This window comes from Triticum urartu, chromosome 1A (genome assembly GCF_056163025.1).
Source record: "Triticum urartu cultivar PI428250 chromosome 1A, HENAU_Tu73, whole genome shotgun sequence".
In the NCBI taxonomy this organism is placed as follows: domain Eukaryota; kingdom Viridiplantae; phylum Streptophyta; class Magnoliopsida; order Poales; family Poaceae; genus Triticum; species Triticum urartu.
In genome coordinates this window covers 106,763,149-106,776,225 of record NC_141873.1, presented here as the reverse complement: position 1 = coordinate 106,776,225, position 13,077 = coordinate 106,763,149, and the positions used below count along the sequence as shown (strand labels likewise).

General features: G+C 45.1%; 3 protein-coding genes across 3 annotated transcripts; 1 reads left to right on the top strand and 2 right to left on the bottom strand.

Annotated features, from left to right (window-relative positions):
• Nucleotides 1–1,203: 1,203 nt before the first annotated feature.
• On the bottom strand, nucleotides 1,204–2,957 carry LOC125550112 (putative serine/threonine-protein kinase PBL18). The gene is made up of 2 exons (XM_087514753.1): nucleotides 2,141–2,957; nucleotides 1,204–2,051 (listed from the first exon to the last, which is right to left on the bottom strand). The coding sequence occupies exons 1-2, from the start codon at nucleotides 2,486–2,488 to the stop codon at nucleotides 2,025–2,027; spliced, it is 375 nt and encodes a 124-aa protein (XP_087370879.1). The 5' UTR covers nucleotides 2,489–2,957; the 3' UTR covers nucleotides 1,204–2,024.
• Nucleotides 2,958–6,467: 3,510 nt separating this feature from the next.
• Nucleotides 6,468–7,906, top strand: LOC147990266 (uncharacterized). Its single transcript, XM_087537779.1, has 4 exons — nucleotides 6,468–6,578; nucleotides 6,727–6,837; nucleotides 7,212–7,373; nucleotides 7,874–7,906. The coding sequence occupies exons 1-4, from the start codon at nucleotides 6,468–6,470 to the stop codon at nucleotides 7,904–7,906; spliced, it is 417 nt and encodes a 138-aa protein (XP_087393905.1).
• A 402-nt stretch (nucleotides 7,907–8,308) lies between these two features.
• LOC125532744 (uncharacterized) lies at nucleotides 8,309–10,687 on the bottom strand. Its single transcript, XM_048696679.2, has 3 exons — nucleotides 10,363–10,687; nucleotides 10,027–10,265; nucleotides 8,309–8,893 (listed from the first exon to the last, which is right to left on the bottom strand). Exons 1-3 carry the CDS (start codon nucleotides 10,685–10,687, stop codon nucleotides 8,309–8,311), a joined length of 1,149 nt encoding a protein of 382 aa, XP_048552636.2.
• Nucleotides 10,688–13,077: the final 2,390 nt, after the last annotated feature.

The window sequence follows — 13,077 nt, the reverse complement described above, 5'->3', positions numbered from 1 at the left end:
ATCAGTCACATTAACTGATCCAAATTCACTCAACAAGTTCGTTATTTCTAGAGCCATTAATCTATGAACCATGAAGCACCTACAATCAGACATACCATGACCGAGGAGCATAATCAATCTAGCCAGATTGTCAAACACAGTAAGGTGCAAAATCATAACTAAAACACACCGGGGGCAACAAAGAACAGGCACCAATTGACCCAAGTATTTGATGGACATCAGATTTGAGCGGTTCCTTTCCAGTATAGATGCATACTTTGTGATTTACTTGGTGAATGCATTATGTAAATATATCACAATATAAATAGGCCAAGTCATACGGAAATCTGGTGTTATTAACTCAAGAAATACATCAAAACATATGTTCAGCTTACACAAAAGTAGAATGGCTACTCGCTTCTTTACAAACGAAGCCAAGGCCTTACCTGGACATCACCCTGGCATATTTAGCAAGGGATTCATTGTTTTTCTTTAATGCCTGAAAAGCTAGCAGGCGTTTATCTCTTTTACACAAACTAAGTCTGTTACTAAAATTGCAAATACATGGCTCAGCGCTCCAATGAAATGAACCCAATATTAACTAAACTGCATTTCCAATGTTTACTTCCTCAAACAATCCAAATCAGATATATAGAATAAGGGATAGGTAAGAGTTTTTTTGTTACTGTAATCAATAATATCATCAATGTTTCTGGCAGGTAAAACATTATATATTAGGATATCTTGCAGTGCCAATAGCTGAGACGGAAACTATTATATAAGCTCGAAAAAAGATTAAACAATGTAGTCAACAGATAAAAGTAGTCTACAATCGTTTCAAGAAGCTTGTCCAAATTAAGAGTGCTCAGTGACAACCTGCACAGGCATGCCGGCATTTCGTCTCGCTACAGATCAAATAGATCACATTAGAACATAAATTCCTAGCCCTTCATGGACACACCATGGTCAGGGGTGGCACATCAGTGATTTTGGACTTAAGGTCTCAGGTCTGATCATACATAAGCTTCTAACAAACATAAATATTCAGTTCGGTATTTGAGGTGGAAAAGCAACATGGTAGGGAAATATATAGCCAGTAGGTGTATAATTGGAGAATACCCGTAGAAGCTCACTTGAGACTCACAAAAGGGAAAGACGTATGCTTTAATTTGAAACACGGAACATAAAGACACACATACATGTAACTGAAAAGGACATAGAAGATTATACCTGACATTTATCATCAATAAAATCGACATCAACAGAATTTGATGTTTCTGCAGTGTGGCCATGGTCAGGACTTGACAACGGCCAGGGTGAACCTCACAGATTTACATTTGAGACAACAAATAAATAAGTAAACGGGAGGATCATATACATAGTCAAACTGCATATGTTTTTAACTGTTAGTACATACTATAAGCATGTAATTTTCTGACTCCTCCCGATTTCTCGTTCTATAAAATGAGGCCTAGCAAATGCAGACGATGAGTTCAGTTTAGCAGCTTGTTCTATGGTTGGTGCTAAGTTTAGTGACACACATCGCAGCAAAGAACATCTGCTACAAGTATGGAACATCTATATATCTGATGATTGGGAAGTTCAGATAGCTCTTTTGTTTCTTGCATTAATAAAGAGTGTAGCTGCATGCCTGCATCCAATCTAACTGCTCATTGTCAGTAAAGATTGTACTCCCTCCGTTTTTATTTAGTTCGCGTATTAGCTTTGGTCAAAGTCAAGCTTTGCAAACTTTGACAGAGTTTAGAAACAAAAATATTAACCTATACCATAACAAATCAATACCATTAGATTTATTATTATATGTACTTTCACATTATATAGATTTGTTATCGTAAATATTTATATCGTTTTCTATAAACTTGGTCAAAGTTTACGAAGTTTGACTTCAGTCAACTCTAATATGCAGAGTAAATAAAAACGGAGGGAGTAGCAAGCATATGCCATTACAACCAAAAAGACACAAGTCTATCTGAAATTCTGAATGTGTCATCCCTCTTCAGAAATTTGTTACAGCCAAAAATACCTCAAAGAGGCACAGAACGCTTGAATTTCTGCATAGCAATAAGAGGTCAATTGTCAATTAGTCGAGCGCCTCATGCGCACACCATGGCATCACACCATAACAAACTAAAAAACTTACCTTGTCTTTGAGTTGTTTGAACTTTGAAGTGGAAGGCGGTGCGAAGGAGCCGGTCGGAGAGCCTGGTGCAGGGGAGGGAGAGCAGGCCGGTGACATAGTGGGATAGTGGAAGAGGTGCTTGGCGAGGGTGTCGTTGGGCATGAACTCAGCGACGAACAGGCGCTCGACCCCGTCGCAGCAGTAGCCGATGAGGTTTGCCAGTCGCCGGTGCCACCGCTTCCCGACCCTTGCCTCCTCTTGCAAATAGAACAGATAGCGAGTAAAGCTATCGCACACAGCAGACAGAGGGACTCCGGCGGCTGGTCGGGGACGTACATGCCGTGAACTGCTTCCGATCCAGTTCTTCATGGACGATGACTCCCGCGAGGACTTCCACCTCCTGCCTTTCCATGTTTCTCACAGGTCTGCTGCCACCGCCGCTCGTGTGAGCCTTGTTCAGCGAGGGGGGAGACAAGCAGAGAGAGAGAGGAAGAAGAGGCGGCTGCAGCTGGCGACGTTGAGAGAGAGGAGGCGGTGGCATGTGGGGGGAGAGGTGGAGACGAAGATGTGCGTGTGCGGCCCGATGCGGAGCTGCCTTCGTTGGAAAGGAAACACAGAAATCGCTGCGTATGTAAACAAGAGAAAAGGGCGGTAGCTGCGCTGAGTGCCGGATCTGGTCGAGAATGGTGCTTCTGCCGCGGCCGTGGCCTCTCTGATCTCCTCCCGGTGGCGTCCTAGATCTGGCGATGTAGAGAGAAAGGAGCAGAGGAGACGGCGGCTGCGTTGGCGCGTGGAACGAGAGAAGGTCGCGTGCGTGGGAGAGAATGCGAGACGATCTTTTCTGCTGCGTAGCCCTTCGCGATCGACCTGCTGTCTTTTTGTCGTATGCGTGATGACGTGGCTATCGCCAGAGATGGCTCCTTGCGCCACCGTTAATGGATTGTATATCTATCCCATGTTTAAGGACTAAAAAAGACTACATGCGAGTGAACTTTGTGGTGTTGCCATCTCATGGTAGCCTTCGGTCTCTTCATGGACTATGTCCTGGGCACAACGAAGACGTCCAAATTTTAGTGCCAACCATGTCGGTCGTAATTTTGAATCACCAAGAGGCACCGACAACATCATTGAGTAATTAAAACAGACTAACGAAGCCCATAATCATATACTCCCCCGTTCCGAAATATAAGGTGGTTTAGGTTTTTCAATAGTCAAACACGGGCATGTTTGACCCTTTAGAAAAAAAATACTATACAATACCAAATTTATACTATTAGATTACCGAAAAAGGCTTACGTCCCGCTTTATAAATAAAGCAACCACCAAGCACAAAGTCAACAAGGTATCATCCAACACACACATACGCAACGCCCCGCTTTATACCATTAGATTAGATTCATCATGAAAACTATTAAATCGTTATAACTTATATCGTGGAACATTGGAAGCACAGTATAAGATCTGATGCCTGTAGCAGGGTGGCAGGGGTAGCTATCCAAATGTAGCTGCTAAAAAGGATTACAATCAAGACATATTGTTCCTAGTTGGCTAATTTAGTAAAATCTTGCACAATATAAACTAAACTATCACCGTTCAAATGTAATGCAAAGGCCTCCCACAGAAGAAAAAGAAAAGGAAAAATACAAAGTAAAAAAAAGTTAGCTATCAACATAGGCAGAATACATTGATGGCTATATTGATAGTCAAAATTTTACGGAAATGTTAACGCCCACACGTGTGGGCGTCTGGCAACTCGACCACACGCATCCATCACCGTTCAACAATTTCTGCACGAATCTTGGCACATTTTGGCTGATTTTGTGTGCCACGTAGGACAAGTCGTGTGTGTGGTGTGTGAGAGTGTTCGCCCACATGCCGGTTGCCCCCCGCGGTCAACGGTTGTCACTCGGAGGCGTGCGGTGGAACTGCTCTGCACCCGCACGCCACGCCCGAACTGCGGTTGCCGTCAACCACGTCGCGCACTTCGCCCCCCTCCCCTCACGGTTCCATTTACTATCCACTTCATTACTCACCCAACCCACCCCGCGGTTCATTCGATTGGAAGAGAAGGCGAGAGGAGAAGGCGAAGGCGGAGGCGGAAGAGTCGACGGAGTTCGCGGCCATCGGTGGTGCTTGCCGGACCGGAACGGCCTCGCCGGAGCGCCTGCAGATTGAAGGTAATGCTCGCTCCCACTCTCACAATCCTTGCCTGCATTTTTCTCCCCTTCCCTCGGTGTTCGATGCTTCGCTCGAGATTCGTAGAGATTCAGGCGATTTGGCGATGCGCCGGCGTTGCCGCCGGCGGCGGAGTCCCATGCTTGCCGTTTTTGGTGGCACTGGGCAGTTTCGTCGCCGCCGCGGTGGCGGTCTCGCCGGGGTGGTTCTGCCTGTCCGGAGACACACACTGGTTGTGCCTTGAGATTGGGCCATTGTTTTTCGGTCTGATAGTTGCGCATTGCTTCGAATTGGTATTTGCGATCAGTTCGGGGAGAATTTTGGGGATGAATTTCAAGTCATTATAGTTGCCATTGAACCCTAGATCTAGTTAGTTGTTTTCCAAAACTGCAGTATGAAGGCAAACGCGGTGGTTTGAGTAACTATCATGACTGTATGGCAACTAATTTTTCTGAATGAATGTGATAGTTGCCACAAACATGCTTTTCCATGCGGCAACTATTTTCTTGAATGACTGTGATAGTTGCCACAAACATTCATTCCCATGCGGCAACTAATTTCCTGAATGACTGTCATAGTTGCCACAAACATGCTTTTTCCATGTGGCAACTAATTTCCTGAATGACTGTCATAGTTGCCACAAACATGCTTTTTCCATGTGGCAACTAATTTTTCCTGACTAATTGTGATAGTTGCCACACTGTAGGAATGGTAAAGTACAGTAAATCGGTGGTCACTGCAGTTTCAGTAACCAATTGGACTGGATGGCAACTAATCTGCACATCAACTATGCATGTTGCCACCTGGATAGTATATTCTTGTGGCAATAGAGTATGAACACACTGTGGCTGTTGCCATGTTGTAGACAGGATAATGTGGCGAATGGCTGCATAACATGGCAACTAATTTGCACATCAACTGTGTCAGATGCCATATATATGCTTTCCATGTGGCAAGTCTTTGTCTATTGCCATGTTACAGTCAGTACAATGTGGTAAATTCATTGTACGGCAGACGCAATTTTCGTGTTTCTGCCATGCTGACTTGTGATATCTGAACACAATGTGGCAATTTTCAGGTTGTTCATTAGATGTTTTTCATCGCTTTTGTGCTATCTGAACACACTTGTGATATTTGTGTTGCATTTTAACATGGCAATTTCAACCTAGCACATTTTTGCCATTGAAACACATGGCAAATCATTTGTTGTACGAGGACAGGGTGTGCGCTGCCACATGTTAGGTTTCTGCAGTGGAGGATTTTGTGACTTTCTTTTCGTACTATCTTGTGCTAACATGGCAATTTCAACATTGTTGTTTTTAAGTGCATTTACGATCTGTACATTTTTTTTCAAATGTGACCAATGTGCTTAATTGCCATATTTATGTTTTCGACAATCATAGGGGGGGTGCGTGCGTGTTCATGTGATATTTTTGCATTCACTATTTGACATTTTTTTTTCACTCGAGCCCATGCGGCAAGGACATTCTGTTAGGTGGCAACTGCTTACTTCCTGCAATTTCATTTCCACAGTGACAATTTGGTCTGTTCTTACCTCAGCAGAATGGTTCGCGGCGATCATCAAAACGATGATGATGATTTCATGGATCCACCACAGCGGAATCGGGCAACTGGACGGCGAAAAGAGGGCGACGAGGTAACTGTCCACACACCCTCTTCCTCCTGCATATGTTATTGGTTGCCACCTCGAGCTTTGCAGTCGTCTGTCATGAACTAAAATTTCATGACAGTGAAAACATGGCAACAACTAATCATTTGTCTATTTTTTGCAGAAGAAGAAACGTACTTGCAACAGGGCCTCCCAGGAACGGCTGACTTCATTGACTGACAGATTTACTGACGATCAGAAGGGAGCTGCTACTGAGATGGGTATGCAGGCTATGATGAATGTCCGGTGCACGGATCTAGTCAACCCTGTGTGCGACTGGCTTGGTGAGATTTATGACCCCCCTCTAGGGAATTTGTGATTCCGGGACGTGGAAGACTGCCGTTGGACGAGGAATCCGTGTTCTGCACTTTGGGTGTGCCCCGTGGACAAATCAAAGTCCCGTATGAGGTCAATAATAAGATCGAGGAAACGTTGTTCCCCCGTTTGTTTCCTGGGTTGGAATCCATGCCGAACACGTCTGTACTGGCAGATTCGCTGCAGGCCATGACAACACATGGCGAGGTTTTTAAGATGAAACTACTCATGTACCTCATCTCAGCTATTTTCGCGCCGACCACTTCTCTTCGCCCAAGCAACAAATGCTTCCCCATCCTGGTGAATGATCTATCTTTACTACATTATTTTTCCTTCAATTTTTTTTGCTCCGATGTCATGTGCAAGCTAGTCACTGCCAGTGTTTTTTGATGTTTTTCCCATTTGATTTTCTGATGCGGCAACTCGTTCTGAATTTTGTGCGGTGCAGGCGAATCTGAAAGATGTGAAGAACATGAATTGCTGTAAGTTCATTGCCGACTTCCTGCATGATGCATTCTCAAGCAAGATGTACCAGAAGGGTTGTCGACTGCATTTAATGGTATTTTTTACCAGTCCTTTCTATGAACACTCTTTTTTAACACCTTTTTATTCATGCATGGCAACCTGATTATAACAAGATGGCAACTGCCATAATGACAATATGGCAATTGTCATCATGACAATATGGCAACTGCCATCATACTATGATGGCAACTACCATCATGACAATGTGGCAACTGCCATCATGACAATATGGCAACTGTCATCACACTATGATGGCAACTAGCACATACAGATGGCAACTTGTTCTTTCTCTCTTTTTTCATGCACTTCAACTTGATGATCATAGGAACATATATATTATCCTGTTTTTTCATAAAATACCATGATCGCAACTGATATTTCTTTCTTTTTAAAATTATTGTACATCAGCTCATGTACGTCGACTGTCTTGATCTGTCCACCGTGGATTTCACTGGGACAGGAGGCCCGCCGCCTACGCACAAGTTTGCTGTTTCTGCGTGGACTATCGATGCTGTCAAGGCTGTGCTTGCTACGGACAGGATAACTGATACCAAATATGGAAAACTGCAGGTTAGTTCTGGTTTCTTTCTCTACACGGCATTCTTACAAATTTTTGCGGCATAACATATCGTCGTGTGGCAACCGTCTGTGGTTATCGTCGTGGGGAGATAAGGGGTGTGGTTTGCGGTGGGAAGGCCCTACGGATCTGCCCTACGAATCTGCTCTACGAATCTGCTCTGGTTGCCATGGCAACCAGAGAAGGCCGGCGATGGAGGTAGGGGTTCGAGAGGTGGGAGAAGATGGCGGCAGTCGGGATTGGGGATCGATCATAGGCCGGGACGGCTGGGTCGTGCGGGCTGCTGGGTCCTCTGGCCCGAACGTGCGGGCGGGGTTGCCACACACCGGACGTGTGGGCCGTGCCTTTGCGCGCCCGAACGCGGTCGTGCGGGCTGGTTGCTGTCCATGCCACACGAGGCGTGTGTCACAACTATCCGATACACCACACGTGTGGCAGTTATCGGCGTCCAAATTTTAAACATAAAACTTGCCAAACTGTGATTCCAAAACAGAACTACACCATTGCAAGCGAACTGAAAGAGTAGATAGTTCCCGGTGATGTTCTTCCAGCTCCAATAGTCCATGACTCACAACAATCAATGTTAAACAACAGTTAGTTCCATATACCATAAATAAAGACACACATATATATAAAGACATTTTTTCGAAAGAAAAAAAACCCATATATAAAGACATAATATTGCAGTCAAGACTACAGCAGGTACATTTCCATCACAAGTCCAACAAGATAACAGTAGTCACGGGGAGCCTATTTAGTTCCATGAGATTAAGTACATTAGCAACCTCTAGATAGCTCAACTTGTCATATAGGCAACAAATCAGAGTCTACAGCTGAAATATAATTGCATCAAACACTACTTAGCTCCATGAAGAGACGCATTAGCAACCACTACATAGGTCAATTATAAGCATAGGTGCATCAAAGTTCATAATTCAAATAAGGACCAGTTGACCTTGATAAGCATCTTAACAGCACCACAGGTAATTTCATCTTCCTCTCCACCGTTCCCATGTGGAGTGAAATTAATGGTTCGTGTAGCAGAGGCAGTTGCCACATCACTAGCCTGGGTAGCAATCATTAATAAAAGCATATCCTTCATCCCAACAGTTACAACACGGCGCCACAACTGGAGCATTCCAGTACCATCACAGATTACACCACCTGCTTTGCTATCATGAAGCACCAGGCGATCCTGAATCCTGGAGGTGCAAGCTGTGATTTCTCCATAGAAATCTCCTTTGAGAACCTTGATTTCAAGGGTAGCCTCCACTGCAAGTTTAACAACTGCAAATTTCACCTCTACAGTGCTCAGCCTGCTATCGAGGTCTTCACATCCAACATGACCATGTTCCTCCCCTCCCATTAATATGCCATCAATCACACACAGTCCCTTGCTAAGTTCTTGGTCTTTCTTCCCTTGGTCATCCTTGATCTTAAGATCCACCTCAAAATATATACTATCTAGTAACACTAGTCCTCGAGTTGGTCCAGTCAAGATCAACGATTGATCCTATGAGAAAAGGTCACATAACAGATTAGCAGTAACCTCATCTGGATAACGCAATGGAAGTAAAAACAAGCATCGGAGGAAAGTTGTTGTCATGCATGCAAGTATAAAACTGTTTTTAAAGATTTGCACTGATATCTGATTGTATGTGAGCATGTTCGGTTCTAATCTGCTCCATACCATATTCAAAGCATATTTTCTTATGATATCATGACCACTCATTTTTTTAATCTTACTAAGGGCTTTTTTGGTACAAAGGATATTCATACATGTTTGGGAGGATTTAAACCCTTAATATTTTTTCCTATGTAGGTTGTTTGACTTGTAAGATTGAATCACATAGGATATTTTCCTACCGATACCTTTGCACTACAAACCACAAATTTCAAACTGAATTTTACATCGACTCAAACCTCTAGGAAAGAAACCTTTGTTTATGTTATTGTGCAATCAAACAAACTTTGGCAAAAATTAATGCCGCTAAAATCCTGCGCTTTTTTCTATTCATGCCTTTTTGGAATTCTGTGATTCAATAGGCCCTAAAATTTACAAGGAAATGGAAGGTTGCAACCTCTGTTCCACCATAACCATGCATTATTCTTATGCTTAAATATGTGTAAACAACAAGAATACATTTAACTATCCTTGCGTATTATTATGAATACCAAGACATGATTGTATGACGATCCAGCCATACAAAACAACAAGCATAAGCTTCATTAACAATACTTGCGTATTTTTATGAATGAATACCAAGAGATTGCAACCTATAATCTGATGATTAAAAAGGGAAACCCGGTGCACGTAGCTCCCGCTTGCGCAAGGTCCGGGGAAGGGTCCGACCACTTTAGGTCTATAGTACGCAGCCTTTCCCTACATTTCTGGAAGAGGCTGTTTCCAGGACTCGAACCCGTGACCTCATGGTCACAAGGCAACAACTTTACCGTTGCGCCAAGGCTCCCCTTCAACCTATAATTTGATGATTGAGCCATACAATTTCCAACACCCTATAATTTATTCCCGGAGCAGAAATGTAAAAGAACTGACTAGCCAAGGAAAAAAAGCGGCCATCACCGCACAATGAGAAATGACTTGTCGTAAGTAAGTATATGGTCTTCAAAGAAAAGATGTACTACCTCTGAGTTGATGAGCTGGTAATCCTCTCTATGGCGCCGGAACAGATAGACACACTTGAAATCGAGGTAATCTCTTGCAATCATGATACCATACACCTTTAACGGAAATCCCATATCCGAAGAGGCTATCTTCACTGAGAGGATGTTTACAGAGTCAGACACGTCGTACACCTGTCTTCCGAGTGAGTTGGTGTATTTGGATGGTGTTTTGTGAGTGTATCGCATTGGAGCCAGAGGAGCTGCATGCGTGCGGTAGGAGAAATCAAAATCGCATTGGAGGGGCAATTAAACATGCATTACATGGGGGAATCAGGAGGAATTGGATTTGGGACTTACACTCCTGGTCAATGTCAAATTTGGACATGTCCCTGTTGTAGAATCGGGTGTAGCAGACTTCCCCCGTCTTGGGATCGTACTCGCGGATCCTGTCGATCACGGCCTGATGCGCTTCCTTTCTCCGCCTCAATTTCTCCATCTTCCGCGCATGCTCCGCCGCCTTCTCCTCAGCCTCCCGCCGCCGCCTCTCCGCCGCTGCCGCCGCTTCGGCCACAACCTCCGCCTCGTCGTAGAAGAAAGGCTCTAAGCAGCCACTCTCGTCTACTACCTCCTCCACCCCTAGGCCGCCTTCCGCTATGAGAACACTTAGGTCGCCTTCCGCCATGAGAACGCCGCCGAGGTCGAGCAAACCCTGTCGCGGCTTCTTTTGAGAGACTGCATCGCGGCTCTCGGACTGGTAGGCCCATTTTTTCTTTCTAAATTTTAAATGAGCAATTAAAATCAAGTCTCAACATTCATACAGAAGGATATAGAATAGCAAAATTGCGAAAATCGAATCCAAATAAGAAAAAAGTCCATTTTACTACCCTGAACAAAGTTGGTGGTTCACATAACCCCCTGGTACCGTCGATGAGGGTTTAACCATCAAACCAATCTCATGTATATGTAGTGATGCACCGGACTCGTCTAACCATGTCCATGGTCTTGACGACCTGTCACTTATTCTGGTTGGTGAGGCTGTCTAGTGCTCGGCTGTTAAGGCCGCCGCACATTCTTCCGCGTGTAGAGAACGCTCAATATTTCCACTAACTGTGATGGTGCCGCGTGGACCGGGCATCTTAAGCTTGAGAGAAGCGTAATGCGGTACTGCATTAAAACGAGCGAAAGCCGCTCTTCCGAGTAGTTCTTGATAGCCACTTCGGAATGGAGCGATGTAGAAAGTTAATTTTTTGCTTCGGAAGTTGTCGGGAGAACCGAATACAACCTCTAGTAATAGAGAGCGCGTACAGAGGGCCTCTGGACCTGGTATTACTCCCTTGAAGGTAGTATTACTATGGCTTATTTTTGTCGGGTCTATCCCCATTTTGCGGACTGTGTCCTGATATATCAGGTTTAGACCACTGTCGTCGTCCATAAGGACTCGTGTGAGGTGGTATCTGTTTATTGTTGGGTCTAACACCAAGGCAGCCAATCCTTCATGCCGGATGTTTGTCGCGTGATCCCCGTGAGTGATCGGGCAGACCAACCAGGGGTTGAACTTAGGAGTGACAGGCTCTATGTCACGTATGTCTCGGAGTGCATGTGTGCTTCTCCTCTTTGTCACATGGATCATGTTTACTGTTTTAACCTCTGGTGGGAATTTTTTCGGTCCTCCAGTGCTTTGCTGGTGTGACGCACCCGATTCAATCGTACACTAATCATACACGCAAATGTGTACGATCAAGATCAGGGACTCATGGGAATATATCACAACACAACTCTACAAATAAAATAAGTCATACAAGCATCATATTACAAGCCAGGGGCCTCGAAGGCTCGAATACAAGAGCTCGATCATAGACGAGTCAGCGGAAGCAACAATATCTGAGTACAGACATAAGTTAAACAAGTATGCCTTAAGAAGGCTAGCACAAACTGGGATACAGATCGAAAGAGGCGCAGGCCTCCTGCCTAAGATCCTCCTAAACTACTCCTGGTCGTCGTCAGCGGGCTGCATGTAGTAGTAGGCACCTCCCGAGTAGTAGTAGTCATCGTCATGGTGGCGTCTGGCTCCTGGGCTCCAACGTCTGGTCGCAGCAATCGAGTATAGAAAGGGGAAAAGAGGGAGCAAAGCAAGCGTGAGTACTCATCCAAAGTACTCGCAAGCAAGGAGCTACACTACATATGTATGCATTGGTATCAAATGGAATAAGGGTATCATATGTGGACTGAACTGCAGAAAGCTGGAATAAGAGGGGGATAGCTAGTCCTTTCGAAGACTACGCTTCTGGTAACCTCCATCTTGCAGCAGGAGAAGAGAATAGATGGTAAGTTCACCAAGTAACATCGCATAGCATAATACTAACCGATGATCCTCCCCTCGTCGCCCTGTGAGAGAGCGATCACCGGTTGTATCTGGCACTTGGAAGGGTGTATTTTATTAAGTATCCGGTTCTAGTTGTCATAAGGTCAAGGTACAACTCCAAGTCGTCCTGTTACCAAAGATCGCGGCTATTCGAATAGATTAACTTCCCTGCAGGGGTGCACCACATTTCCCAACACGCTCGATCCCCTTTGTCCGGACACACTTTTCTGGGTCATGCCCGGCCTCGGAAGATCAACACGTCGCAGCCCTACCTAGGCACAACAGAGAGGTCAGCACGCCGGTCTAAATCCTATGGCGCAGGGGCCTGGGCCCATCGCCCATTGCACACCTGCACGTTGCGTACGCGGCCGGAGAGCAGACCTAGCAACCTCCATTACAAAGGAAGTTGCGTTACGCGGTCCAACCCGACGCGCGCCGCTCAGTCGCTGACGTCATGAAGACTTAGGCTGATACCACGACGTCGAGTGCCCATAACTGTCCCTGCGTAGATGGTTAGTGCGTATAGGCCAGTAGCCAGACTCAGATCAAATACCAAGATCTCGTTAAGCGTGTTATTTTGAAATAACCACGAACACTGACCAGGGCCAGGCCCACCTCTCTCCTAGGTGGTCTCAACCTGCCCTGTCGCTCCGCCACAAAGTAACAGTCGGGGGCCTTCGGGAACTCAGGCCCACCTCTACCGGGATGGA

Bases quoted from the DNA above. Each gene is read 5' to 3' on its own strand.
- LOC125550112 (XM_087514753.1), bottom strand. From the start codon at position 2,488: ATGAAGAACTGGATCGGAAGCAGTTCACGGCATGTACGTCCCCGACCA. The intron at 2,052-2,140 runs GTAAGTTTTTTA...ATTGCTATGCAG, and splicing joins TCAAACAACTCAAAGACAAG to AAATTCAAGCGTTCTGTGCC.
- LOC147990266 (XM_087537779.1), top strand. From the start codon at position 6,468: ATGACAACACATGGCGAGGTTTTTAAGATGAAACTACTCATGTACCTC. The intron at 6,838-7,211 runs GTATTTTTTACC...ATTGTACATCAG, and splicing joins GTTGTCGACTGCATTTAATG to CTCATGTACGTCGACTGTCT. The intron at 7,374-7,873 runs GTTAGTTCTGGT...ATTCCAAAACAG, and splicing joins CCAAATATGGAAAACTGCAG to AACTACACCATTGCAAGCGA.
- LOC125532744 (XM_048696679.2), bottom strand. From the start codon at position 10,687: ATGGCGGAAGGCGACCTAAGTGTTCTCATAGCGGAAGGCGGCCTAGGG. The intron at 10,266-10,362 runs GTAAGTCCCAAA...GCACGCATGCAG, and splicing joins ATTTGACATTGACCAGGAGT to CTCCTCTGGCTCCAATGCGA. The intron at 8,894-10,026 runs GTAGTACATCTT...CTTTTCTCATAG, and splicing joins ACCAGCTCATCAACTCAGAG to GATCAATCGTTGATCTTGAC.